The sequence below is a fragment of the Argiope bruennichi genome, chromosome 7 (genome assembly GCF_947563725.1).
Source record: "Argiope bruennichi chromosome 7, qqArgBrue1.1, whole genome shotgun sequence".
Lineage (NCBI taxonomy): Eukaryota > Metazoa > Arthropoda > Arachnida > Araneae > Araneidae > Argiope > Argiope bruennichi.
Window position 1 is genome coordinate 7,023,580 of NC_079157.1, and position 27,840 is coordinate 7,051,419.

Consider the following 27,840-nt stretch of genomic DNA (forward strand, 5'->3'; position numbering starts at 1 on the left):
GCCACCCGGTAATTATAAAATGCCAGCAGTCTGAAGATGCAATGAATAGTAGTCGGAGTCGTAGACAAGTAACGAGTCGTCGAGAGGATAGCGAAGCAACGGTGGAATTGTCCAACGTTGTGTGGAGCTGAAGCGAGTGCTGAACTGAGTTGTATGCCGAGTCCTGGCGTTTACTGTAGAACGGCAGTTGGATACAGCTAAACCGAGGAGACAGTGGAGAATTACACCGTTTGGAGAGACCGTAGAGTAGAGCTCGGGAGGTCCTCTCTCCTGCTGAATTCTGTCTAGCCGCTTTGTTTGCTGTGGTCGATTACATGTGGGCTATTTGCTGTAGTGTTCTGCTGTGTACTGACCTACGTTCGTCTCAGCTGTGTATGTTTGTCATCTCCGTGTATTCGTCTCTTCGTGTGTAATAAACGTTGTCGGTGTTTTCTACTGAGATCTGCTGATTGTTTTCACACCATACACCCTAAATATATTTTACTACATTAGTTTTGTGATATTCGAGTTTTGATTTTTGTGAACCCGGCACAAGCTAAGAATCCGTTCAGGAGCATACGCCGGAAAACAAACCTCATTCCTTCCTTCATTCCTTTACTACGTTAGTTAGTAAAACATATTTACTTCTTCACAATAAGTAGACGTTACAAGTAAGAAAGTAGTTTTTAAAATAACAAAAAAAAAAAAAAAAAAAAAAAAAAAAAAAAGATGATGCCACTCAAACTGAAGGTAATTATACTAAAATGTTTGCTTGCTTGCCGCAACATCCTCCTCATCTTGGTCAACCTCCAGAGGTATGACCAGTTAAATTGGATAGGTCCTTTTCCAACATCCTCCCCACCAAGCTGCTCGTGGGGCAATAAGTCGATGTATTCCAAAGGAAAATGAGTTCCTTGTTTGCGGCATGAAAGGTGGTGACGTAGTCACTGTATATAGTATGTGGAAATCCTCTTCTACTGACAAATCTTTGTAAGGCCAAAAGAAACTTGTTAACAGAAAGGTCAGAAACAAGTTCGATATGCAAGGCTGTAATAGTAGAACATGTAAATGGCGTGATGTAAGCACCATGATATAGATTGATATAAAATGAAGTTAACCCCTTACGCAAATGCGACATGTATGAAAAGAAGATAAGCTAAAGGGCCCAATTTTTGCGATTTTAAATACATACAGATTTCGAGTAATAAGAAACATTCAGAGACTTCTTTGGCCAAGAGACAAAAAAAAAGTGTTTGTTTTTCATATTACCCAGTTGCCTTTAATAAATGTTAGAATACCCAAAATTGTTTTAAAAAATCATTATCTTCTAACAAAACTTTCATTTAACACCTTCAAATAAGAAACTCCTTCACAAGGAATGAATGTGAAATACTCTGTATAAAGAAAAACATTCTAATGGTATTTATATTAAATTAATAAAATTTTGATTGAAAAAACTGCTTTTATATGATGAATAAAATCAATATACGAAATGAAACTTAGAAATATATATGCATTTTGATGAATTTCAACCTGGAAAAATTTATAATTATTTTTTTCAATGAAAACAGTTTTAGAGTAATTTATAAATTCTATCTAAAGCCAATATGCAAATAAATAAATTAATTAAATTAAATAAAAATAAATAAATAAATCTGTTATCGCAAATTTCAAGTTATCATGTGAGAACATTATCTTTTTTTTGAATCAGATAAAGTCCTTCCTTCATAAACACGCTCTTTTAGAAATGCCAACCAGAAATCAAAACGACATAAGTCGGGTGAACGAGGAGGACGTGCCTCTAGAAAACCTCTGGATATTACGTGATTTTCGCCAAAGAGTAGCATGAGCAGCTCTATAACTTTTCGCCCAATGCTGTTGCTCCGTGAAGACAGTATTCTGCAAACTTGTTATTCCTCTAAGCAGGAACGGCTTACTGTCGAAGGAGTTCACTGTACCGAGCACTCGTGACAGAGCATGTTTTAGGACCTTGAGGAGTGAGAGTTCAAAGAAAAAAGATCCAATGATAAAATCAGCAGTAAGTCTACACCATGCAGTCACATTATCAGTTGTTGTTGGTGCAGGTCATCAGGAGGTATAGCACCCTATATCTGATAATTTTGACTATTCACAGTTCCATCTAAAGAAAAGTACTCCTCACTTGACTATAGAATTTTGCAAAGGTCACGTGTCATCAACTTCCATTTTCGCCAAAAATTGGCAAGCATATTCTTTGCGCGCTTGGTGGCAGCATTTACACCACGCGGATCTTATACGAATACCATTTAAAAAAGGATCGCAGAATTTTTCGCATTGTCGACCACGTATTTGCCAATTCACGTGATACAAATCGAACATTTGTTAAAGAATAGCTAGAACTGGAGGCTCTTTTAATCACAGCAGTGCTAGTACTTCTTCGACAGTTTCATGCGTAACCAGTTTCCGCCTTCTTCCTGGCAATATATCTAAGTTTCCAATCTCTTCAATTTTCATAATCATCTTCATCAAACCATTCTTCCCTTTCGCAATTCCTTTAAACAACGATATTCACGCAGTGCGGCTAAGCTATTGCTGCCCTTTTGATAAAACAGTTTTGCCAGTAAAACTCGATCTTTCTTCTGTAAGAGCATGATTAGCAATGACAAAGGCATGCAAAATGATTTTCGAGCTCTGACTGCAAATTTCTTTATAGATTTTACTAATTTAAATAAGGAATTATTAAAAAGTATTCTCTGATGGTCAAAATTTGAACTATTTTTTATTGCAAATTTTTTTCCCCATGGTTCATATAACGTGTATACCTAGTTTCATCAAAATCAGATGGGGAGAAAGTTTTCTGAAGAGGGACATTTTATTATAAATACCCTGTATAATGATTAACTAAGAAATATTAAATTTAAAATGCACCTATTTTCAAATATAAGTTTAAAATTAAAGCTCACTCACTAAAAAAATTACATATTTAAAACATCCCTATTACTGCAACTATTTAGCAGCAAGGAGAAAAAAACTATTTTGCAATGGATGAAAGAAAACAATTCACTATTCAAATTTGTTTTATGATCATATCAACGTATATATTGATTATATACGTTTTTTATTACTTTTTTTAATTTTAAATTCCGAAAGTAAAGAAATTTTTATTTTAAATTCCAATTCAAAAGACACACGAAAAGAAAAATCGTTTGAAAGTTTTACTTTTTTTAAACAACAACAATAATAAATAATAATAATAAAAAAACTTGAAAACAAAGCAATTTAGTTTACGATTTTTCGAAGTACAAAATGAAGACGTTGTTTTTGTTCAAAATACGTTTTTGATATATAAAATTTGGATTTCCAGAAAATGAAGTATTCAATACATTTCCATTAATAGACAAAAAAAAAAAAAATCTACCGAATCTTAGTGATGTGGAATAGCACCAATTTTCAAAAAGCTTGACGGCAATTACGATCAATATTCATGTTTGGTAACAATGCAAAAGTACAGGATGGTTTTAATTAAAGTTCCATTTTTAAATGGTCATAATAGGAAAACTACTGGACCAAATATTATCAAACTTGGTAAGAATTTAAAGGAATTCATAAGAATTTCTTTTCCATCAAAAAAAAAAAAAAAAAACTCACCACCAGGAGTGAAATGGTGCTGTATCAATATTGCTAAGCAAAATAGGATATGAAGGCACCAGTTTAAAATGTTTTCAGTAGTTTCTGAAACATGTTACAAAGAATTTTCAATGTGTGGTTACCTCAAAAGCACTATTTATGATGATAATCTAAACAATTTGGCGAAACTGAAAGATGCTATACGCTGACATGTGCTAACATTCCTCCTGATATACTAAGAGCTACTGTTGAGAATGCAGTAATGCGATTTCACTTATTTTCAGAAAATGATGGACGCCACATTGAATATGCTTTGTAACACGTTTCAGAAACGATTGAACACGTTTTAAACTATTTCTTCTTGTCTTATTTTGCTTAACAATATTGCATGCAGCGACATCTCCCCCCCCCTCCTTTGGTGAGTTTTTAAATATATATATATATATATATATATATATATATATATATATATATATATATATATATATATATAATATATAAAATTCTCGTGTCACAGTTTTCGTTGCCATACTCCTCCGAAACGGCTTGACCGATTTTGATGAAATTTTTTGTGCTTATCCGGTATCTATGAGAATCGGCCAACATCTATTTTTCATCCCCCTAAATGTTAGGGGTAGTCAATTATTAATTAAAAACTAACTTTCCCGCCAAAAAAATCTTCCATTTTCCCCACCGCCAACTTTTCCGCCAAAAAAATCTTCCATTTTCCCCAACGCCAAATGATTTAGGCTTTAGTTCTTTTTTTCTCCCAACAGTAATGAGGCTAGGGTTAAGATTTTTCGGCGGATTATTTCAAACGATTCTGTTTATTTTCTTAATGTTTTATGCATTTAAAATTAAACATTGTTAATTAATCCATGTTTCAGATTCATTCTGAAGTACTTTTGAATTAAAATAGCACAGAATAAAGGAAATTAAAAATGTCTAATCTTCATAGCGTTACCCCAACTGGCGTAGAAAAATTCACGCATTTGCGTTACGTAAAAGACGAAGAAAATTCACGCATGCGCACTGTGTTCTGATCGTTGGCATGGCAACCATTATCAATGGATGATTTAAATTATTTTTGGGTTAGTTCCATGCTTTTGTAAGTAAATTGTATTTATGTTAGTTATATATTTTTTGTATATGCTTATAGTTTTAAGTACATCGTTTTTTAAGTAGTTTTTTTAACCTGTTTACAATGATTTAAATTATTTTTAGGTTAGTTGCATGCTTTTGTAATTAAATTGTATTTATGTTAGTTATATATATATTTTTTATATATGCTTATAGTTTTAAGTACGTCGTTTTTAAAGTAGTTTTTTTTAACCTGTTTTCAATGATTTAAATTATTTTTAGGTTAGTTGCATGCTTTTGTAATTAAATTGTATTTATGTTAATTATATATATAATTTTTATATATGCTTATAGTTTTAAGTACATCGTTTTTTAAGTAGTTTTTTTAAACCTGTTTTCGACAGATTATTTTAAACGATTCATTTTATTTTCTGAGTGTTTGATGCATTTAAAATGAAACATTGTTAATGAATCGATCCGTTCATGATGAATCTGAGAAAATTTTGTTGACAAATTCTTGAGATATTACATAAATTAAAAAAGATATTCTTTAGTGCCCATAAAATTTAAACGCTCAGTGACTCTATTATCAGTAATCATATTATTAAAAAAAATGCTTTGTTTCAGTAAAAAAATCTAATATATAAAATTCTCGTGTCACAGTTTTCGTTGCCATACTCCTCCGAAACGGCTTGACCGATTTTGATGAATTTTTTTGTGCTTATCCGGTATCTATGAGAATCGGCCAACATCTATTTTTCATCCCCTTAAATGTTAGGGGTAGTCCACCCCTAAATTTTTTATTTTATTTTTTAAACAAAATTTTTAATTTCTATTTTTTTATGATACAACATACAAAAATACATACAATCCTCAATTTTCCCCCTTCTACGATCAGCCCTTATTTTTTAATAGCCATTTTAGTAATTTAATCATTTTTCCTCTCCGGTCACGTGACACGAGCTTCCAAAAACAACGGATTTTGTGTTGTAAGTATACTTTTTTTTATTTATATCGAAAATGTTGTTGATCTTATAAAAATGTAATTTTAATTTAATTTTATTAAAAAAATGTAATTGAACAATTAAGATTTTCATAGTTTCAATTTTTACAGTGAGCAATGCCAAGAAAACGCAAAGAGGCTGATTTGAGCCGCAGTACAAGTAAAGCTCGAAACTTGCGAAATAGCAGATCCGAAAGAACAGAAGAACAAATCCAGCAACAAAATACTGATGCACGTGTCAGAATGGCGCAATTGCATCGAGAAGAGTCAGAAGATAAACGAGCTGAACGCAATGAAGTCAGAAGATTAGAACAACGACAATCACGCCGTTTCACAGTCAATAGACGAAGAACAAATGACCAACAACGACAACAGGTACATCGAGCATTTATATCTGATTCATTCCTGCGGCTAGCATTCCAGTATGAGCCCGATATTGAATATTATGCTCATTCAAAAGTGGTAATTGGTGCTATGGACAAGGAATGTCCGCATTGTCATGCTCTGAAATTCAAAAATGAGCCAGCTGGGATGTGTTGCGCGTCAGGAAAAGTGCAACTACCTGAAATTGAAACACCACCTGAACCATTGAACGGCTTACTTATCGGCACGGATCCAGATTCTAACGTGTTCCTGAAGTCAATTCGAAGATTCAATTCATGCTTTCAAATGACATCGTTCGGAGCAACAGAAATAGTTCGAAATACTAATGCAAATGGTCAACAATTCAATTCTACATTCAAAATCAGAGGCCAAGTTTATCATAAAATGGGCTCACTGCTGCCAATGCCAAACGAACCACATAAATTCTTACAAATCTACTTTATGGGCGGCGAGGATTCCGGAAGCGCACTTGCCAATCGCGTGAATGCACGTTGTGATTATAATAACCTTGATTCACTTTATGCCAGGCGCATCGTCAGCGAGCTAGATGCTCTTTTGAACGAGCACAACGAGTTGTTGAAAATATTCAAATCACATATGCACCAATTACAAAGCGATAATCACGCTATCGTCATTAATCCTGATAAAACACCAGCTGGAGAGCATATTCGTAGATTCAATGCACCCGCTGTTGATGATGTTGCTGGAATCATAGTCGGCGATTGTACAGCTGCACGAGAAATTATGATTCGTAGAAGAAATAATAATCTTCAGTTCATTGCTGACACACATCGTTCATATGACGCTCTCCAATATCCGCTAATATTCTGGAAGGGACAAGACGGATATTGCATAAACATAAAACAACGAGATCCCGTATCAGGTACTTCATTGATTATTAATTTGATCATTAATCATTTAACAAAACAATTAAATTATTGAACGTAATAAATTTAAATTAATTTTTATGAACAAATATTACAGGAGCTGAAACAAACAAGAACGTTAGCTCAAAGGATTATTATGCGTACCGATTAATGATTAGACGTGGCCTGGACAACGTCATTTTACGATGTCGTGAGCTTTGTCAACAATTCATGGTCGACATGTACGCGAAGATTGAGAGCGAACGACTACGATACTTACGATATAATCAACAAAAGCTGCGCGCGGAAGAGTACATTCATTTGCGAGACGCTATCAACAACAAAGCCGACGTCGCCGAAATTGGTAACCATGTCATTTTACCATCATCGTACGTAGGCAGTCCACGTCATATGCAAGAATATATACAGGATGCTCTGACTTTCGTGCGCGAATATGGACGACCATGTTTATTTATCACGTTCACATGTAATCCAAAATGGCCAGAGATTACATCTTTGCTACTGCCTGGCCAAAATGCAATACATCGCCATGACATTACAGCACGTGTGTTCAGACAAAAGTTGAAGTCTTTAATAAGTTTCATTACTAAATCACATGTATTTGGTCCCACACGTTGCTGGATGTATTCGGTTGAGTGGCAAAAGCGAGGATTACCTCATGCACACATTTTGGTTTGGTTCATCGACAAAATCCGTCCTGAAGAAATCGATAGTATCATTTCTGCGGAAATTCCAGATCTATCCACTGACCAACTGCTGTTTGATATTGTTACAACAAACATGATTCATGGTCCATGTGGTACTCTTAATAGTTCATCGCCTTGCATGGCTGATGGAAAATGTACTAAAAATTTCCCTAAAGATTTTACCAATGATACGGTCACAAATGTCGACGGATACCCAATATATCGTCGAAGAAATCCTGAAAATGGCGGACAGTCATTTATTAAAAATATCATCAACACAGACATTGATATTGACAATCGTTGGGTGGTGCCATATTCGCCTCTGCTGAGCAAGACATATAATGCTCATATTAATGTTGAGTTCTGCAGTTCTGTGAAGAGCATCAAATACATTTGCAAGTATGTCCATAAAGGCAGTGATATGGCTGTGTTTAGAGTGGAAAATACTAATGTGAATGCTCCTCCAGTGAATAAAAACGATGAAATAACGCTCTACCAAATTGGTCGGTACATCAGCTCCAATGAAGCTGCTTGGCGTATCTTTGGTTTTCCAATTCATGAACGGGATCCAGCAGTTGTTCAGTTAGCCATCCATCTTGAAAACGGTCAGCGTGTATTTTTCACGAACGAGACAGCGATTGATCGTGCAATAAATCCACCTAAAACTACACTCACTGCATTTTTTGAATTGTGTAATCGTGCGGATGATTTTGGTGCCTTTGCACGAACATTACTCTATTCACAAGTACCACGCTATTTCACATGGACTCAAACAAAAACATGGATGCCCCGCAAGCAAGGCTCACCAGTTGCTGCATGTCTCAATTTATTTAAATCAAACGCCTTGGGGCGATTATTTACAGTCAATCCAAGACACACGGAGTGCTTTTATCTTCGACTGTTGTTGGTTAATGTTACTGGCCCATTATCATTTCAAGATATACGTAAAGTGAATGGGCAACAATATCCAACGTATAAAGATGCATGCCTTGCACTCGGCTTGCTGGAAGACGACAACCAGTGGGAATGCATGCTTGCTGAAGCTGCATTGAACTGTACAGCAATACAAATTCGTCTACTATTCGCTATAGTGTTGACTACATGTTTCCCAGCCCGAGCACAGATATTATGGGAAAATCACAAAGATTCAATGACTGATGATATATTGCATCAACATCGTATACGGTTCCACGATCTAACAATAACATTCAGCGACGAAATGTACAATGAAGCATTGATTGCTATTGAGGATCTTTGCATTGTCATTGCCAACTTACCACTTAGTAATTTCGGTATGAATTCGCCAAATCGAACTGCATCTGATTTAATGAATACTGAAATGAATCGTGAACTGCAGTACAGTACTGTAGAAATGGCAGCGATTGTTGCCCGCAATGTCCCACTAATGAATGAGGAACAAAGAACCATTTATGATCGCATTATGCTCGCAGTTTCAGCTGGACAAGGTGGGTTCTTCTTTTTGGATGCACCGGGTGGAACTGGCAAAACATTCGTTATTTCGCTAATTCTTGCTGAAATACGATCAAATAATGGCATCGCATTGGCCGTTGCATCATCGGGCATTGCAGCAACTTTATTGGATGGAGGTAGAACAGCTCATTCAGTATTTAAGCTGCCACTAAATATTCAGAATAACCCTGACGCAGTATGCAACATTAAGAAACAATCGTCCATGGCCACTGTGCTGAAACGGTGTAAAATTATTATTTGGGATGAATGTACTATGGCACACAAACATTCACTTGAGGCGTTGAACAGGACAGTGAAAGATATTAAAAACAGTGACAAACTATTTGGCGGAACTCTGTTGGTCCTTTCAGGTGATTTCAGACAAACACTTCCAGTCATTCCACGTTCAACATACGCTGATGAGATCAACGCTTGCTTAAAATCATCTCCATTGTGGCGTAATGTTGAAAAATTACAGCTAAAAATAAATATGCGCGTTCAAATGCTTCAAGATCCATCCGCTGAAACATTTTCAAAACAACTCTTAGATATCGGTGATGGAAAAGTTGCTATAGATGAAACTGGATACGTAAAATTACCGACCGATTTCTGCACAATCGCTGATTCGCAAGATACTCTCATTGAACAAATATTTCCCCATGTACACACACAGTACATAAATCATGAGTGGCTTGCAGAAAGAGCGATTTTAGCGGCAAAAAATGTAGACGTTGACAATTTAAATCTGAAGATACAAATGTTGTTGCCAGGGAACTTGGTATCATATAAATCTATTGATACAGTTTGCGACGACAGCGAAGCAGTAAATTTTCCCACTGAGTTTTTGAACTCACTGGATTTGCCAGGCATGCCACCGCATAATTTACAATTAAAGGTTGGATCTCCAATTATCTTGCTTCGTAATTTGAACCCGCCCCGGCTGTGCAACGGTACGCGACTAGTCATTCAAAAATTAATGAAAAACGTGATCGAAGCCAGGATTTTAAATGGCAAGTTCAGAGGTGAAAATATACTCATACCACGGATTCCTATTATACCTACAGATGTGCCAATTCAATTCAAACGTATTCAGTTTCCGATTAGATTGGCATTTGCAATGACTATCAACAAATCCCAAGGTCAAACGATGTCTGTTTGTGGATTAGATTTGAGAACACCATGTTTTTCACACGGACAATTATACGTGGCATGCTCTCGAGTGGGTAAACCATCCAGTTTGTTTGTGTTAGCTAAAGATGGACTAACAAAAAATATTGTTCACGCTATAGCATTAAGAGATTGATATTGTTTAATAGTGTTACTGTCGTAATTGTTTAATTAATGATACATAATTTTAAGGAATAAATTATAATAACTTAAAAATAATGTTTGCCTTTTGTTATTTTTATATTCCCTCATCGTTCACAGCGCTCCATGCTTATTTCACGCATATACCACATTCTTACATACATACAATATACACATTCTAACATACATACATACTTACAATAAGTAAGCTATTTTTTGTCTACACTAGAAATTACTAGGAAATTATTTATATGGCAAAACAACGTTTGCCGGGTCAGCTAGTATATATATATATATATATTGGCGGAAAAAAAATTCCCATGATCTCTTTTAAGCTATTACAAAGTTTGATGACATTTCGTCCAGTAGTTTTCCTTTTATGACCATTTGAAAGCGGAACTTTAATTATACCACCCTGTAGAATAAATATCATTTTTAAATATTCATTTTGGTCTTTTAAATAAAAACGTAAGGGAAACAAATTTAAAAAAAAAATAAAGAAATCAATATAGAAAAGTATGATAAAATAAATAAAATCGTTTATTTAAACATTATTTTAATAGCTCTAATAAAATGGAAATGTCTGTTTTGTAGCATTTAATATAAAAATGCCACATTTTTATCAAATCATTCTTTAGAGAAAAACTTTAGCTAAAAATGTCACCGACGGTTTTTCTTTCATATAAGTCAGTAAATATGTAATCAAATTTTTTTTTCACGGAATATTCTATAGAAGATGTCACATTCACAATGATTCTACTTTCAATTTATCAGTAAATATTTGTATGAATTTTTTTCGGAGAAAATAATCCAATATAAAATTCATATTCGTTTAGTTTAGTTTTGTAACCGTAACTGTTTTCCTTGAACTAACTGCAATGGACAGTTAGATCAAGTCTTGGATCAAGCGGTAAACATTATATTGCCTCGAGTATAATTTTACTTTATATTTGTAATTAAATGTTATTGCCCAAAATAGTTTTGTTCCCTTGTAAATCATGCCCGTTTATTTCATTAAATGTATTTTAACTTAATTGGCATGATTTATTGACTTTAATTGTCTCCCCTGACACAATATAAATTTTGGTATCCTTACGGTCACAATAAATTGGCAGCCCAATGTTCGGCCCGAATCAATATTAAACATTTAAAACATCGATGCTTACATTCCAAGGCAGGGATTCGCTTTCTTTTTCAGCTTTTGAAATTACCACCCCAGATAACTAAGTTCTGATGAAGAGAAACCAGCTGAAGTTCTTCACCGTTGTAATTTAATTCCGTCAATCTCGACGAATTAATTTATCTGAAAACTAAGTTTTGATTTAATCAAACTAGATGAAGTTTTGTTTTTAAAAAATTCTTGTGTTCTTCACCCGAAGAAAACCAAAAGTATCAGATATGTTATGTTGTTGTATTAAATCTTACTGATATTAGTGGAAATTTATCTGAAAATAACACAGAGTTGTTGTTATTAAAATCTTACTGAGAATAATTGTTTAGTTAATTAATCTTTATTATCCTCAATCTTGACGAATTAAAAACAAAAGTTGTATATAAAAGACAGTGTAAGTACTTTTATATATAAGTTCTTGAATAAATTGATGTAAGTTTTGCTTTTGAAATACTCAATATTCCTTGAAAATGTTAACATGTTACGGCTTGTATATGAATGTAAAAAAAAATAAAGTGTGTACAACTAGAGTTATTTTGATAGTAATAAGGATTCAAAGCTCAGGCTGGAAAAAACTGCAGAGTAAACATAAATCAGAATTAATGAACACCAACCAATTTCTGCCAGAATAGCTATTAGATGAAGAGAATATTATTATTCTTTTTTTTTTTAGAATGACTTTCATTTTGTATTTATTCTAAAAACAAATATTAAACATTTTAGAGCGTAAATTGTGAAAGAACTTTTCCTTCTTTCAATGTGATTATTCTCTTATTTATTCGTATAAAAAAATTAAATAGTAATTCTCACAGTATTATAAAACTTATATGTGTTCAATAAAAATAAAGTATTTGTGTATATTATAAAATATTTATTATATAGGAATGATTGATATCTCTGAAAATACAGTAACTGAAAGAACTGTTTCATTCTTTTGTAAAATTGTTTGCATATTGTGTAAGGTGACCATTTTTTTTTAACCTGAAACCAGGACAACATGAATTTTGAGCAGCCATGCCCAAATTTTATAAATTTTTATCAAAAATTCACCCAACGGCCAACCTGTATACCTAAGTAAATAAAAAACTTTTAGATATCAAAAAATGTTTTTTTTATTTAAACACAAGAAATGTGAAAACTAAAATATGATTTTACAATATAAAAATAAAACATAATAAACATAACATAACATGATAAGCCATGCCTAATGTAATAACATAATAAAACATAAGGAGTTATTTAATTTTGTTTGTTTTTTTATATTTTTTTGAGGAATGAATTGCTTTAAACAAATTTTTGTTTTCCTGTATATTTTCATAGAATTCCATACAGGTTGCATTTAAATTATTTTTGACAATCAACAAGGATTTCAAAGTTTCCACTTTCAATTGGGTTTTCTCGCTAGTCCAGATGTTGTTTAATATAGAAAAAGCCCGTTCGGTCGGTGCATTAGTTCCTGGCATACAGAGGCAATACTCTACCAATTTGCCAATATTATTGGACACATCATTTTCTTGAAAGGCTTTAAAAATTTCAATCCACCTATCTGATACCGAAACACAATTTTGTTTCCAATGCCCAAGTTTCTCATTTGTGGTGTAGCGCTGAATGAAACAGATTTCATCTAAGAGCTCAATTAAATTTATTTCCGGATAATGTTGAATTAAATAGTCACTGCATACTTGAACCATTTGATGCGTAGGTTTCATGTTTAATGTAATCCAATTAAACTTCTCGATTCCCTCAAAATGGCCTTTCCATTCTTCCAGATACTGAAAACATTTGCTGTAAAATTCCACCACTTTTTCTTTGAAAATATTCAATTTAACTAAGCTGTCTTCTAGACTTTTTAAATTTTGTCGAACTTGCAGGGGCAGAAACACACTTGCTATCATGTCAGCAATTTTGCTTTTAAGGTCCTTATAAATGATATTTGTTTCCAACATAGAAATATCCTGTCCTTCTATCTTTAAAACCGTGTTATGAAACATTGACGACACATTATGGAGAAAGAAAAGCCAAGATTCGGTTTCAGGATTCTCAAAATAATTTTTTATAATTGTCGGAGTTTTTTCATTAGACGCAAAATACGATTTTAATGCAGGAAATATTTCCAACACGCGCTCAATAGCTGGTCGTAACGCTAACCACCGCGTAGCACTGTAACCCAAAAGTTTTTTATATTCTATGTCTACAAAATTACAAAATTCTTTTAATTCACTGACGCGCACAGTATAAATGTAAAAGTAAGAGTAAATCTTGGTAATTAAAGTTTGTATATCAATTGTAAGGCAGTTTGTATAGAATTGTTTAAAATATGCGCTGAGCAACCAATTCCCACAAGCTCCCGTCCGTCCAAAGTAGCTTTTAGCTTGGTAAAAATATTATTTTTCCCGGTTCTTCGCATGCCTCCAAAGTTAGTGTTGCCGGCACAAAACCCTAATATCTTGCTTTCTAAATTGTGTTTTTTTAAGACCTCTACAATATATTCGGTAACTATGTCAGACGTTTCTCCTGGCAAATCCTTTACTTCAATAATTTTTACCTGTATTCCCTTCTTAGATAAAAAATATCTGACAAGTAAAGGAATAAGTTTAATTTCTTTGTGATTTGAGGCGTCTGAATACACTGATATAAAACTTACGTTTCTCAAATCTTCAGCCAATATTTGATTTGCATAAGGGACAAGTACATCGATGATTATAGCTTCGCATTTGGTCCTAGAGCATGTGAATTTAGCACCGGAACATGCTTTAATAAGTTTACAGGTACAGTCCATTGATCGAAAAGATTGATTATGCATAACTGTATGATATGCCCACAAACCTTCAGCTGCAGCTATTTCTTTTCGGCAGTTTCAAATTCTTTTTTCTTAAAATATGTCATACTCGAAATTGCAATTGCTGCTGACACTGCTCGTTTGTGTTTAACTGTTTTTAAGTGGTTTTCAATGTCGCTTTTTCCACTATTTGCAATAGAAAACGTACTTCTACATTTTTCACAATATACTTTCACTAGGATCAATATTGCTTTCTTTAATAAATGTATATTTTAATTTTAAATCATCATTAAATACGCACTTTCGTCGTTTTGCCGCCATGATAATAATAAGGTAGGTACATCACAGTAGTACATCACGTATGACGTCGTGGCGGTCCTGCTCATGCGACACCTGACGATATCACATGGAATTATCAGGGTTGCCAGTTCTAATTTTATTATTTTTATTTTATTACTTTTTTTGTTTTAATTTTTTCTAATCTAAAACCAGTACTTTTCGTGTACTGGTTTTGTTTAAGGACTAACCAGGACTTATGCCCTGAAAACCAGTACTGTACTGGTTAAATCAGTACGAATGGTCACCTTAATATTGTGTTTACTAGGAAAGGATATTAATAGAAATTGTTGAAATTAATCTCATACAACTGTTTTATATTGAATGTCATAAATATAAAAAAAATTGCTGAAAGGAATTATAGCATTATTTTGATTACTCATTTCCGGTAGTTCTGAAAAAATAAAAAGGGAATAAGATTGTTATAAATAATTTTTTGTTGTTGATTTCTGCTCGTAAAAGCCATATTCGAGTAGAATTATTTTTATTGTATTAATTCATTTTCGTTGAAAAAAAGGTCAGTCATTGTTTTTATTGTTTGATATAAGAAAGAACCTTGAGTAAAATTTATTGAGAATATTTAATGTTTTGAAAATAAAGAATTACTTGTCATTTTAGAATAATATTTTCTTGCTTTGAAAAAGAAAATAAATTTTATTTGTTATTTTTAGTAAATGAAAGATATTAATACTGTGAAGAGAAAAGTACATATTAATTAGGTTGAGACAATTTCTCAGATGAACTATTTTATTAATTATTTATATATAACAAAAATTGAAATTCAATATTTTATGTATCATAGCAATAATTTACACTTCCTATTAACTAAAGTATATTAAAATTGTTGTTTAAATGGGAGTAAATATTAAAATCTGTATTTAAAAAGTTTTTTGCATAACCGAATTATTGTACACTTTTGAAGTATCTAAATTGAGATAAAGTGTTTTTTTTTGCTCAATCCTAAAACTGTGCATCACCAAACATTAATTAAAATTTAGAATTTACATACACACACACAAAAAGCTTTTAAAGATGGCGCATTTGGGAACAGGAAGGAAACAAGATATATTAAATATATGAGGTTTTATTGATATAAATGATAATACTATTATGATGGATAAATAACATTTCACTAAATTAATTGCTTTACCTTAAAACAAATGGTATGCTTCTTCATTAATAAAATGGAATTGACATATTTTACTTCAGATATTTTCGGTCCTGTTTTTCAAGGAAAGCAACAGGGTGAAAATTTTTTGGGACAATTTCTTGATAAATCAGTTATTTTTTATACAGCTCTCGCTTTTTAAATATATCTTGAAGCCATCCAAGATGCCGGATTGCAAGATTTTCTCATGCTTGGAAAGTAACAAGACACTAACGGAGGCCTCTGAGAAAGCAATACTGAAGTTTACTGAGAAAGTTTTATAGGCATGGAACATAAATTCCTTTCACCACTACTATTCGAGAATAATCAATGGACTACTTTCTGCTGTGGTCAGCCAGTAGTGAGAACTCCTACATGTTCTGGATTCCTAAATTATTTTTGAGTTTAAAATTCATGCAAATATTTCCCTGTATTACATAAAACAGAATATATAACATGTCTGACATTCCTGTAAGTGTTTTATATATTTTATTTTCTTTACCTACCAAGTTGTAACTTTTTGATTGCAGCTACATATTAAGCCTAATATAGTGTTAGCATCAGAATACTCATTGTAAGGAGTAGACAGGTGTGTTTTGATTATATAAATATCTCAGATTTTACATTACCATTTTAAGAATAAACTGTTTGCCATAATTTTCTTTTGTTTTTCATGAAAAATATATGTTTTGTTCATTTTCTTTATTTGAAGGGTATGTCTGGTGATAATTGAATATTGTAAACCTATTTTTATAAATAGTGTATAAAATTCCAAGCATCTTATTGCTTATAAAATTAATTGTATAAAAAATCAATTTTATTATTTTTGATAAACATGATTGATACTTAAAATTAGAAGGAATTATTTCCACTTTTAAATGAAATAAACACAATGGTTTTAATTAGTGTATGTATATTCAAAATTCTCAATTGCATTTAATGCAGAAAACTCGCAATTTATGTAGTTGAAATTTTGAAATATTTATTAACGTTTAAGTGTTAGAATAACGTAATAGTTATTCTAATAGTTTAATAAATAGTTATTAAACATTAGAACTATTTTATATTATTTCAGCTCATATTTATTAAATGATTCAGAATAAAATTAGTGTGAGAGACAAGCTAGGCAAAAAAGAGATCGAGATCACACTGCTTTTGCTCGATCATTAGAAACAAGTGAGCAGAGACAAGCTAGGCAAGAAAGAGATCGAGTTCACATTGTTCTTGCTCGATCATTAGAAACGAGTGAACAGAGGCAAGCAAAACAGCAAATGAATCGAATTCGCATGACACAGACAAGACGAACGATGCATACTGATTTGAATTTATGTGGTTTCAATTACAATCCCCTTTACAATTACAGTCTTCATCCAAGTGTAATTATTGGAAAAATGGATAAAAAGTGTACGTATTGTGGTGCTCAAAAATTAAAAAAATGAAACACCAGGTATGTGCTGTGCAGGTGGAAAAATAAAATTACCAGACTTGCGTTCACCACCTGAACCATTATTAACTTTAGTATCAGGTGAAACAAGACAATCAAAAATTTTTTTGAAAAATATACGCAAGTACAATTCATGCTTCCAAATGACATCATTCGGAGCAACGAATATCGTTAGCTCAAATTATATGCCAACATTTAAAGTACAAGGGCAAATTTACCACTATGCTGGATCACTACTACCCTTGCCAAATGCTGATCACAAATATCTTCAGATATATTTTATGGGAAATGCTGACGAACAGATCAACAGACGGTGTCAACTGAATATGAGTACTAAACGAGAGATTGTCGCTGAATTACAAAATTTGTTTCAACAACATAATGAATTAATTAAATTATTTAAAACCGCCATTTAACTAATGCCATCTGACGATTACAAAGTAATAATAAAGGCAGATAAAACACCTATTGGTCAACATTGAAAACAATTCAACGCACCAACGATCTATGAAGTAGCAATTGTCATAGTTGGTGAAGAATTTAATTCTCGCGATATAATTCTTCATCATAGAAATGGTGACGTCCAGCAAGTATCAGAAACGCATCGTTCATATGATGCATTACAATATCCCATTCTATTTTGGCAAGGAGAGGATGGATATCATTTTAATATTAATATGAGAAATCCTACAACTAATGAGGACATTAACAAAAAGGTCAGTGCTATGAATTATTATGCATATCGAACGATGATTCGCGAGAATGCTGATAATCATATATTGAAATGTAGACAATTATTTCATCAATACATTGTTGACATGTATGCAAAAATAGAAAGTGAAAGACTTCTCTACATACGACTAAATCAAGTCAAATTGCGTTCTGAAGAGTACATCCATTTAAGTGATGCAGTTGTAAATGATGGCAATCTCAGTGAATTGGGAAAAATGATCATTTTACCATCCACATTTACAGGCAGCCCAAGACACATGCATGAATATGCACAAGATGCAATGACGTATGTTCGTGCATATGGTCGTCCAGATTTTTTCATCACATTTATATGCAACACAGCACGGGATGAAATAAAGGAGCTTTTATTAACTGGACAATCACCATCAGATAGTCTTGATATTTCTGCAAGTGTATTTAAACAAAAATTAAAATCTTTAATAGATTTTATTGTCAAACACCATGTATTTGGAGAGACGCGCTGTTGGATGTATTCCATTGAATGGCAAAAAAGAGGTTTACGTCATGCGCATATTTTAATATGGATGATGGAAAAGATAACACCAAACAGAATTGATGAAATCATCTCTGCTGAAATACCAGACATTGAAATTGATAAAGACTTGCACGATATTGTCTCAAAAAGTATGATTCATGGTCCATGTGGCTCACTAATTAATAATTCACCATGCATGTCAGATGGAAAGTGCACAAAGCGGTATCCTAGAGACTTACTTGTTGAAACTATTACAGGCAATGATGGATATCCACTCTACCGACGACGATCTACCGAAGATGGTGGAAAATCCATTAATCTGGAAGTACTCAACAATACTATTGATGGTGATAATCGTTGGGTAGTACTATATTATCCATTACTACTAAAAACGTATAACGAACACATAAATGTTAACTACTGCAATTCAGTGAAAGTTATAAAATATATTTGCAAATATGTGAACAAAGGAAGCGATATGGCAGTGGATGGAATGGAAAATACTACTGCTTCTAACGGTGAAGTCACCCAATATCAACTGGGACGCTACATAAGTAGCAATGAGGGTATATGGCGTATTTTATCATTTTCCATTCATTAGCGATATCCAACGCAAAGGCGGCGTTAGCAGGGGGGCAATTGCCCCCCTGTCGACAACCACTTGCCCCCCCCCCCCGTCGGCGAGAGATTAAGAGTTTCGTCGGCAAAATTTTTCCCTACTTCAAAAAGGTTGCGGAAAAGCACACATTCTCGAATATGAAAATTTAAAAACCATCTTAAAATTAATATGTTGTAAACAATTAAGTAGCTGTTACCGCGGTTTAATTATGTTTGGTAAAATAATCAATAGGGTGGCCGGTCAATAAGATGCCGCATTTTGAGGACAATTTTTGATCGCCTGACTATGAACGCAATTTGATAGATGTAGAAGTTAAATTCACAGATTTGCAGGCTTTTGATTGAAATGTCGTTCGTCAAGCTTCTAATTAGCATTACTTTTGGCAGTATATCGGACAGGGCGAATAAGTTATCTCATTCTGCCGACTATGAACTGAATACGATGGAAGTTCGCCAATTTTCAGAGATCTTGTGTAAATGTTCATTCGGCTAATAATTTGCATTACTTTTGGCAGAATAACCAACAACGTGTCAAGTGAGTAAGAAGTCACATTTTTGCCGATTTATATTTGTCTTTCGGCTAAGATGTTATCATAAGTTATGGGAAAAAAAATTTATCGAGTACTTCGATTATTTGCAAGTGGAATTATTAGGGAAAAATACTTTTATATTTCACAAAATATAGGGCCGGCGTCCTGGCGTAGGGTAGCGCGTCTTCCCCGTGACCTGGGCGTCCTGAGTTCGAGTCCCGGATCGGGCATGGTTGTTCTTCATCTGTTCTACCTGTGAGATGTGTGAATGTGTACGCTTGTACAACCCCTTCAAAAAGGGGTTGTACAAGCGAATGTGATGCGTGAGTAGCTAAGAAATACTCTTAGCCCTACTTAGTCTGATAGTTTTTTAGCATATACATAATACATGGGACACCTAATGCTTAAGGGGCTCATTTTTCACACGTTTATTTTTCAATCTTACATAAAATAGTTAAGTTTGTACATATCTTTACAAAATATCTTGCCAAACTTTCTTAAGAAACATCATTGTATCTTTTCAGCATTCTATATTTCGTCGTGTCCGAATTATATTAAATTTTTGTTGTATGCGCTCGCTTATTCGTCTCGGTTTCGAAATATATCTGAATTCCCTCTCGTTGTTGCAATTCTTATAAAAATTATTTTAGGTAGGAGACTATGCAAAGGAGGGGCAAAAAATCGGTTTTTGGCGAAAGCACTGAATATTCCATTTTATTTATCATGCTGGATTTCTAAAAAATTTCTTTTATAAAACTTTTTGAATATAATTTCTACATTCATTTTAAATAGCTTCCATGACGAGAATATGTAATTGTTTAATTTCCATTCTACCTCTGCCTGTGTTTCTATCTATATACTACAATCTAGAATAAATATAATTGTATTTTTTCCAAAATTAGATCTTAGTGCAATTAAATCTCAAGAATATCATAAAAATATAGATTCAAATATTGACAATTTTTTAAAGGTCAGTAAAAAACAAAAACAATTGAGAACATTTTTTTTTTTTTTTTTTTTTGCAAATATTTTTGTAAATTTTTATCAATGAAAGAAAGGTCAGTATCTCAATAAAAAAGAAGCTAAAAAATACTTAATTTCCTTTAATTAAATGTAAAAATTAATTATTATGAGTTATTTTCTAACCAAATTAGGAAAATTGTGATTGTCCCCCTGTCGGATATGTCTTGCCCCCCCCGTCGGCAAGACTCTACCGCCGTCTCTGATCCAACGGTTGTTCATTTAGCAGTACATCTTGAAAATGGACACTGTGTGTATTTTACATCAGAAAATGTACGTGCAAAAGCAATGCCACCACCGCCATTAACTGAATATTTCACATTATGTAGAAATGATACCTTTGCAAGGACACTACTGTACTCTGAAGTACCAACTTATTTTACGTGGAATACATCAACAAGAAAATTTCAGCGTCGTAAACAAGGTAGAGCAGTACAAGAACACCTAAATTTATATTCCACAGATGCATTGGGTCGTCTGTACACTGTACATCCAAATAAAGCAGAAATAAAGCATTGATTAATAATAATCTTTTACCTAAGATTATTATTAATCAATGTTCGTGGACCAACATCTTTCCAAGAATTAAAAACAGTCAATGGCCATGTGTGTGCTACATTTCGTGAGGCTTTCCAGAAATTAAGTCTCTTAGAAAACGATGCTCATTGGGATATTTCACTCGCTGATGCATCTAATACAGCTCAACCACGGCAGATACGTACACTATTTTCCATCATACTAACTACATGTTTTCCGGCTAATCCAAAGGATCTTTGGAAAAAAATTAAAAAGTCTATATGAGTGAAGACATTTTACATCGCATGCGTAGAATAAATGCTAATCCCAACATTCAATTTACATCAAATGTATACAAGGAAGCATTGATTTTAATTGAGGATGTATGTTTGACAATAGCCAACAAATCACTGACAGAATTGGGAATGATTGCTCCAAATAGATCTGGTAATGACATTTTCGATCGTGATATACGACGAGAAATGCACTTCGATGTTAATGAATTACAAACATTTGTTCGAATTAATCTGCCGAAATTGGTATTAGAACAACGAACAGCATATGACACAATTATAAATGCAATATCTAACAAGAGTTGTGGTTTATATTTCTTAGATGCACCTGGAGGCACTGGCAACACTTTTCTTATTTCAATTATTCTGGCAACTATAAGATCACAAAATAATATTGCACTTGCTACTGCATCATCTGGTATCGCAGCAACTCTTTTGGACGGTGATCGAACAGCACATTCAGCATTGAATATGCAGGTAATTGAAACTCCAACATGTAATATTAGCAAATATTCTGGGATCATGTCAGCTTATAATATGGGATGAATGCACCATGGCACACAAGAAATCATTGGAAGCACTCAATCGCACTTTAAAAGATTTGAGAGGAAATGAGCAGCTCTTTGGTGGTGCACTCATTTTGCCAGCTGGTGATTTTCGACAAACTCTACCAGTTATACCACGTTCAACACCTGCAGATGAATTGAATGCATGTCTCAAATCATCAGTGTTATGGCGTTATGTGGCGAAAATATCTTTAAAGACCAATATGCGTGTTCAATTACAACAAGATGAATCTTCAGAACGATTGGCAAAACAATTGTTAGATATTGGGAACGGCAAAATGGAAATGGACGAATCCACACACTGTATTACATTACCAGAATTCGAATAACTTTTGTCACATTGTAAAATCCACTGATGAATTAATTGCCAAAGTTTTTCCAAATTTATTGCAGAATTATAAAAATAATCAATGGATTAGTGAGCGTGCGATATTGGCACCCAAAATCATTGATGTGAATTTAATAAACTGCAGAATTCAAAATGAAATATCTGATGAAGAAACAACATATAAATCCATAGATACTGTTGTCAATCACGATGAATCAGTTAATTATCCAATAGAATTTTTAAATTCATTGGATCTACCAGGAATGCCACCGCATATTTTATCTTTGAAAATTGGTTCCCCAATCATCCTTCTACGAAATATAAATCCACCGCGACTATGCAATGGGATTAGGCTATCAGTAAAAAAATTAATGAATAACATAATTGAGGCAACCATTTTAAATGGAAAATACCAAGGGGACATGTACTACTACCATGCATTCCCATGATACCAACGGATACTCCATTTGAATTCAAACGTCTACAGTTTCCTGTACGACTAGCCTTTGCAATGACCATTAACAAAGCACAGGGACAATCATTGCAAGTATGTGGATTAAATTTGATAAATCCATACTTCTCACATGGACAGCTGTACGTTGGGTGTTCAAGAGTTGGAAAACCATCAAATTTATTTGTTCTTTCACCAGATAGGAAAACAAAAAATGTTGTATATTTACAAGCCCTACTAAGATAAAGTTCACCATCAATCATCAAATATCATTTATTTCATGCTGATATTTAATAATTACAAAATTATTGTTCAACTGGAATTCGTTTGCAATATTGTTTAATATCACAAGTGAAGAAGCATGTTTATTCTACCATCAACCATGTACATCTATGTTTTGTACATATGTTATATTCAAATGACATATATGTAGGGATAATTTTATTGTTAATTTTCATTTTGATATATTGTATACATTTGATCATAAATAAATTATGTTTGAGGTATCAAAACTGCCTTTTTGTTCAAACACAGCAACGTGTGAAAAGGTACAGCGAGTTATATTATAAACTTTATAAAATGAAAATCTAATATAGATATAATAAAGTTTCACCTAAAAAATTTATATCTGAAATAACATGTTCTGTGGCAACGGAATCTTTACTTGATGTTTATAAGAGACAGCTGCACATGCAAATGAACACACTGTCAAGCGTTTTTAAGAAAATTTAAAATATTTTTCTGCAACAAATTTTCAAATATTGCCACAGATTTTCAACAGAATTCTTATTAAGTAAATAGTCTTTAAATTATTTAGTAGAATCAAATTTTTCCGTAAATATAATACTTCCAATTGATTTTGAAAAAATACATTTACTTATCATTGTATGTTTTTACTTGAAGAAATCTACACTGTAAAATGCTTAAAATTATAATATTTGTAGGCAATATTGTTAGTTATAAACTAAAATTTATACAATATAATTTCAAAACAACAGCATGAGAAAGAATGTAAATAATATGGTGTAAAGCATATTATTTACAGCCAAAATGTAACGGATTTTCCTCAAATAAAAATGAGTAATTCTATCACCCATAATAGTGAGTTTTTCTTTTGAAACTTCTTTCGCCGAAGGAAAGGAACCTAGATACAATACTGCGGACAATTCTCGAGTGTCGGGAATAGATAGAAATATTCCCGTGAAGGCTTTGACGACGAAGGTTTCAAGGTCCCTGGCTTTCAAGTTGGCTCCGGAAGGCACTGTTGGACCGTCCTGATATTCGGTTGTTTCGATGGAAGAAGTTCAAAGTGACCAACCGACCAGCCTGGCTAGTTTTCATTCCGGAGAGCTCTGTTACGATACGAGTCTGGATGTACAATCAGAAGCGAAGAAGAGGTCTGAGTCAAAAGCACTGAGAAGGTTCGGATGGATCTTTAGTGGTCGCCAAATTAGTGAATGACTTCTTCGAAAATGTGGAAGTCGCCCAACGCTTGATCAAAGATTATTTACATCGATCCGCAGCCTACTCCAGCTCTTGTATAGGAATGGGACTGCAGGGACATCAGTCCTTGAAGAGGGGAGCAATGTTACAAACGTGTAATTTTGCTTCTCAGGACGAATAGAGTCATCATAAGAAAGACGGATTTACAGTCATCCGTATTGGATGCTGCCGGATGCCAGGCCAGTGATCCCAGAGCTTGGCGACCATTGGACGACGAATTTGGCGACAAAATGGATAATGCTCAAACCTTTGAGAATTTTGTCGATCCGTTAGGAACCGAGATACGCCTGATTGGTCTAGAAGCTTCTGGCCCCGCCTCCCGGGAACTATAAAAGGCCGGCACTCTCAAGATATGTGTGTCGTCGAAAGTAGTGTTGTCTTGAATTGCAGTCGGAGTCGCCGACAAGAAACGAGTTTTCGAGAGGATTGCGAAGAAACAGCTTAGTGCCAACGTTGTATGGAGAGTGCTGAACTGCTGTGTGCCGAATCCTGTTGTCTACTGTGGAAGCAGCGTCATATCTTTTGGATAGTAGCCAGTTGTGAAAAGCAGTGAGTCGGCAGCTAAAGCGAGAAGAGACAGTGAGAAGTTCAGCCGTTGGAGAGACCGTAGAGAGAAGCTCTGAGGATCCCCTCTCCTGCTGGATTCTGTCTAGCCGCTTCGTGCGCTGTGGATGATTACTACTTGTGGACTACTGTGTGCTGCCCTGTGTTCGTTCTCGGTTATAAATATTTGTCGTTTGTGTGTTCATTGTCTTTGTGTACTCGTGTTCTTCATGTAAATAAACGTCGTTGTTTTCTACTGAGGCCTACTGATTGTGTTCTCACACCATACACCCACTATCAAAAGAACCAAAACCTAATGGACCCATTCGATTGTGCATTGATTACAGGAAGTGGAATGCTACGATAGTTTCTGATGCCTACCCTCCACCTAGAATGGATGATTTATTTAATGAGGCTAAATCAACGAAGTACATTCCACAATAGATCTGGGAGTTAGTTACCACCAAGTAAAAGTTTATGAAACAGACCGAGAGAAAACTGCTTTTATGTGTCCTTTCGGCACGTACAAGTTCTTGCGGATGCCGTTTGGTTTGCGAAATGCTCCCGCAACGTTCCAACGCCTTATAGATAAGTTCGGATCTGGACTAAAGGATATTTTTCGCCTATCATATCTCGATTACATCATTGTTCAGTCTAAAATATTTGACAAACATTTATCAGATTTAAGGCAAGTATTTGATAGACTCTCTCTGTTCAAATTTACTGCTAACAGGAAAAAATGTAACTTTGCTTGTGACAGAGTGAAATATCTCAGACATTATATTACTGAACAAGGCTAACAAAATGGCAACAGTGCAGAAAATCCCTGAACCAACCGCGTTAAAGAAGTACAGTCATATTTAAAGACTTGTTCATGGTTCAGAAGATATGTTCCACATTCCTTAGAAGTAGCGAGACCACTCGGTAATCTCACAAAAAAGAATAAATCCTGGACTTGAGGTGAACCTGAAAGGAAGGTATTTGAAGAGTTAAAGAGGAGGTTGATTTCACCACCTATCTTATCGCAACCTGATGGAAGCAAGGCTTTCGTAATAGAACTGATGCAAGTAGTTATGCACTGGGTTCAATCCTTATCCAAGGAGGAAGCCCAGAAAAACATGTCATTGAGTATGCAAGTCGATTGCTGAGTTCTGCAGAAAAGAACTACTCAACAACAGAAAGGGAAGCTCGTGCTGTTGTATGGGCTTTGGAAAAATTTCATTGGTACGTGGAGAAAAAAGAAATAATCAACGCAACGGACCATCAACCCTTAAAGTGACTGATGAGCATAAAATCGCCATCCGGTTGATTAACAGGGTGGGCTTTGCAAATTCAATCTCTTCACCAGAAAATCCAACGTTGTCGCAGACCTCTTGTCTAGACCAACTCATGAAAATAAAGAGTTCGTGCACAATCTCAACACTATATCTATTGAACTACTATCTCGAAGATCTAAAGACATCCGTGATGAACAGATGAGGATGTAAGAAAAATAATTGATTGTTTTGAAAGTGAAAGGAAAGATCATTAGTGAAGGAATTATTAACATGCTGGGTTATTGAAAATGCATATTTATGCTCAAAGATTTGAAACTTTAGCCATCGATCTTTTATGCCCTCTATCGTAAACTCAAACTGGAAAGAAACTGATTTTTTTTAATTGAGGATACCAGTACAAAATGGATAGAACTCTTCCCCTAGAAAATGCTACAGCACAAAATTGTGCGAAGATCTTATTAGAAGAATTTATCCTTAGCTATGGATTACCACGAAGATTAATTTCTGACAACAGCATCCAATTCGTTAGTGCGGTAATGCAGCAAACCTGCAATTTCCTTCGTATCAAACCAGAATTAATTTCAGTTTATCATCCTCAGGCGAATCCATCACAAAGAAAAATCATGACCTGAAGCCCAAACTAGCTATCCTAGTAGGTGATGCTCACGATACCTGGGAAGAAAACTTAGCGATGATCCGATTTGCCATGAATGCAAAGTGTGGCACTACTGGTCACACTACAGCATATTCGCAATTCGGATGTGAACAAAGAATTACAGACGATGTAAACCACGATCTAAGAAGTCTCACTGAAAACGAGAAATTCGTATCAGAGATAACGCCTTACTTGAAACAATTTGCCTGCTTAACACCCCAAATCAGAGAGCGGGTGGAGCAAAAGCAAGACGAGAGGAAGAAATATTTTGATAAGAATAGAAGACAAATTTAATATCAGCCTGGTGAGAAGGTCTGGATGAATTTACACCCTATAAGTAGTAGAAGCAAAATGTTTTTCCCAAAGAGGGAAGGCTCTTATCTCGTAATCACAAACACATCTCCTACCACTTATGACCTTGCTGATCCCAGTACACCAGATAAAGTTATCTGGAATACTTGGAACTTATCATACCAATATGCTGAAACTGTATGAACTGCCTCCAGAGAGGAACATAAGTAAAGTAGACAGTTCCAAGTTTTAGAAGCAAGTGGTAAACATGATGTTGCCCCGAGTAAAATTTTACTTTATAATTGCTCTTAAATGTTATTGTCCCCTTGTAAATCATGTCCTTTTTATTTCATTAAATGTATTTAAACGTAATCGGCATGATTTATTGACTTTAATCGTCTTCCCTGACACAATTTAAATTTTGACGCCGTTATGGTCACACTTTTTACATTTATTATTAAATGCGTCCTGAAATGGACCTCTGAGGTAAAACTTCACAGAATACGTCAAAGTTGTAGGCAAGCATTAGTAAAAGGGTTTTCAGATGCACAAAGAAAATGCTTTATTACCTAAATCTCAAAAAATATGATTTCTCTTTTTGATGTGTCTGTAAATGTTTCCTAAATTTATGTACGAAAAAAAATTATTACTAGAATAGAAATCATGAAGTTTTTTTTTTGTTGTTGTTTCGAGTGAACTAATAAAAGTCAATCTAAACTGTCAGGCCAATTTTAGAATGAG

General features: G+C 34.0%; 3 protein-coding genes across 3 annotated transcripts; all 3 read left to right on the forward strand.

The window, feature by feature from the left end:
- Nucleotides 1-5,785: 5,785 nt before the first annotated feature.
- Nucleotides 5,786-9,823, forward strand: LOC129975029 (uncharacterized). Its single transcript, XM_056087892.1, has 3 exons — nt 5,786-6,935; nt 7,037-9,756; nt 9,809-9,823. The coding sequence occupies exons 1-3, from the start codon at nt 5,786-5,788 to the stop codon at nt 9,821-9,823; spliced, it is 3,885 nt and encodes a 1,294-aa protein (XP_055943867.1).
- On the forward strand, nt 9,747-10,426 carry LOC129976717 (ATP-dependent DNA helicase pif1-like). The gene has a single exon (XM_056090421.1). The coding sequence runs from the start codon at nt 9,853-9,855 to the stop codon at nt 10,396-10,398; it is 546 nt and encodes a 181-aa protein (XP_055946396.1). The 5' UTR covers nt 9,747-9,852; the 3' UTR covers nt 10,399-10,426.
- An 11,047-nt stretch (nt 10,427-21,473) lies between these two features.
- LOC129975030 (uncharacterized) lies at nt 21,474-22,031 on the forward strand. Its single transcript, XM_056087894.1, has one exon. The coding sequence runs from the start codon at nt 21,474-21,476 to the stop codon at nt 22,029-22,031; it is 558 nt and encodes a 185-aa protein (XP_055943869.1).
- Nucleotides 22,032-27,840: the final 5,809 nt, after the last annotated feature.

What these genes read in the sequence shown, in the direction of transcription:
- LOC129975029 (XM_056087892.1), top strand. Translation starts at nt 5,786, where the DNA reads ATGCCAAGAAAACGCAAAGAGGCTGATTTGAGCCGCAGTACAAGTAAA. An exon ending in ACAACGAGATCCCGTATCAG is followed by an intron (nt 6,936 to 7,036) that starts GTACTTCATTGA and finishes CAAATATTACAG; the next exon opens with GAGCTGAAACAAACAAGAAC.
- LOC129976717 (XM_056090421.1), top strand. Translation starts at nt 9,853, where the DNA reads ATGTTGTTGCCAGGGAACTTGGTATCATATAAATCTATTGATACAGTT.
- LOC129975030 (XM_056087894.1), top strand. Translation starts at nt 21,474, where the DNA reads ATGAGTGAAGACATTTTACATCGCATGCGTAGAATAAATGCTAATCCC.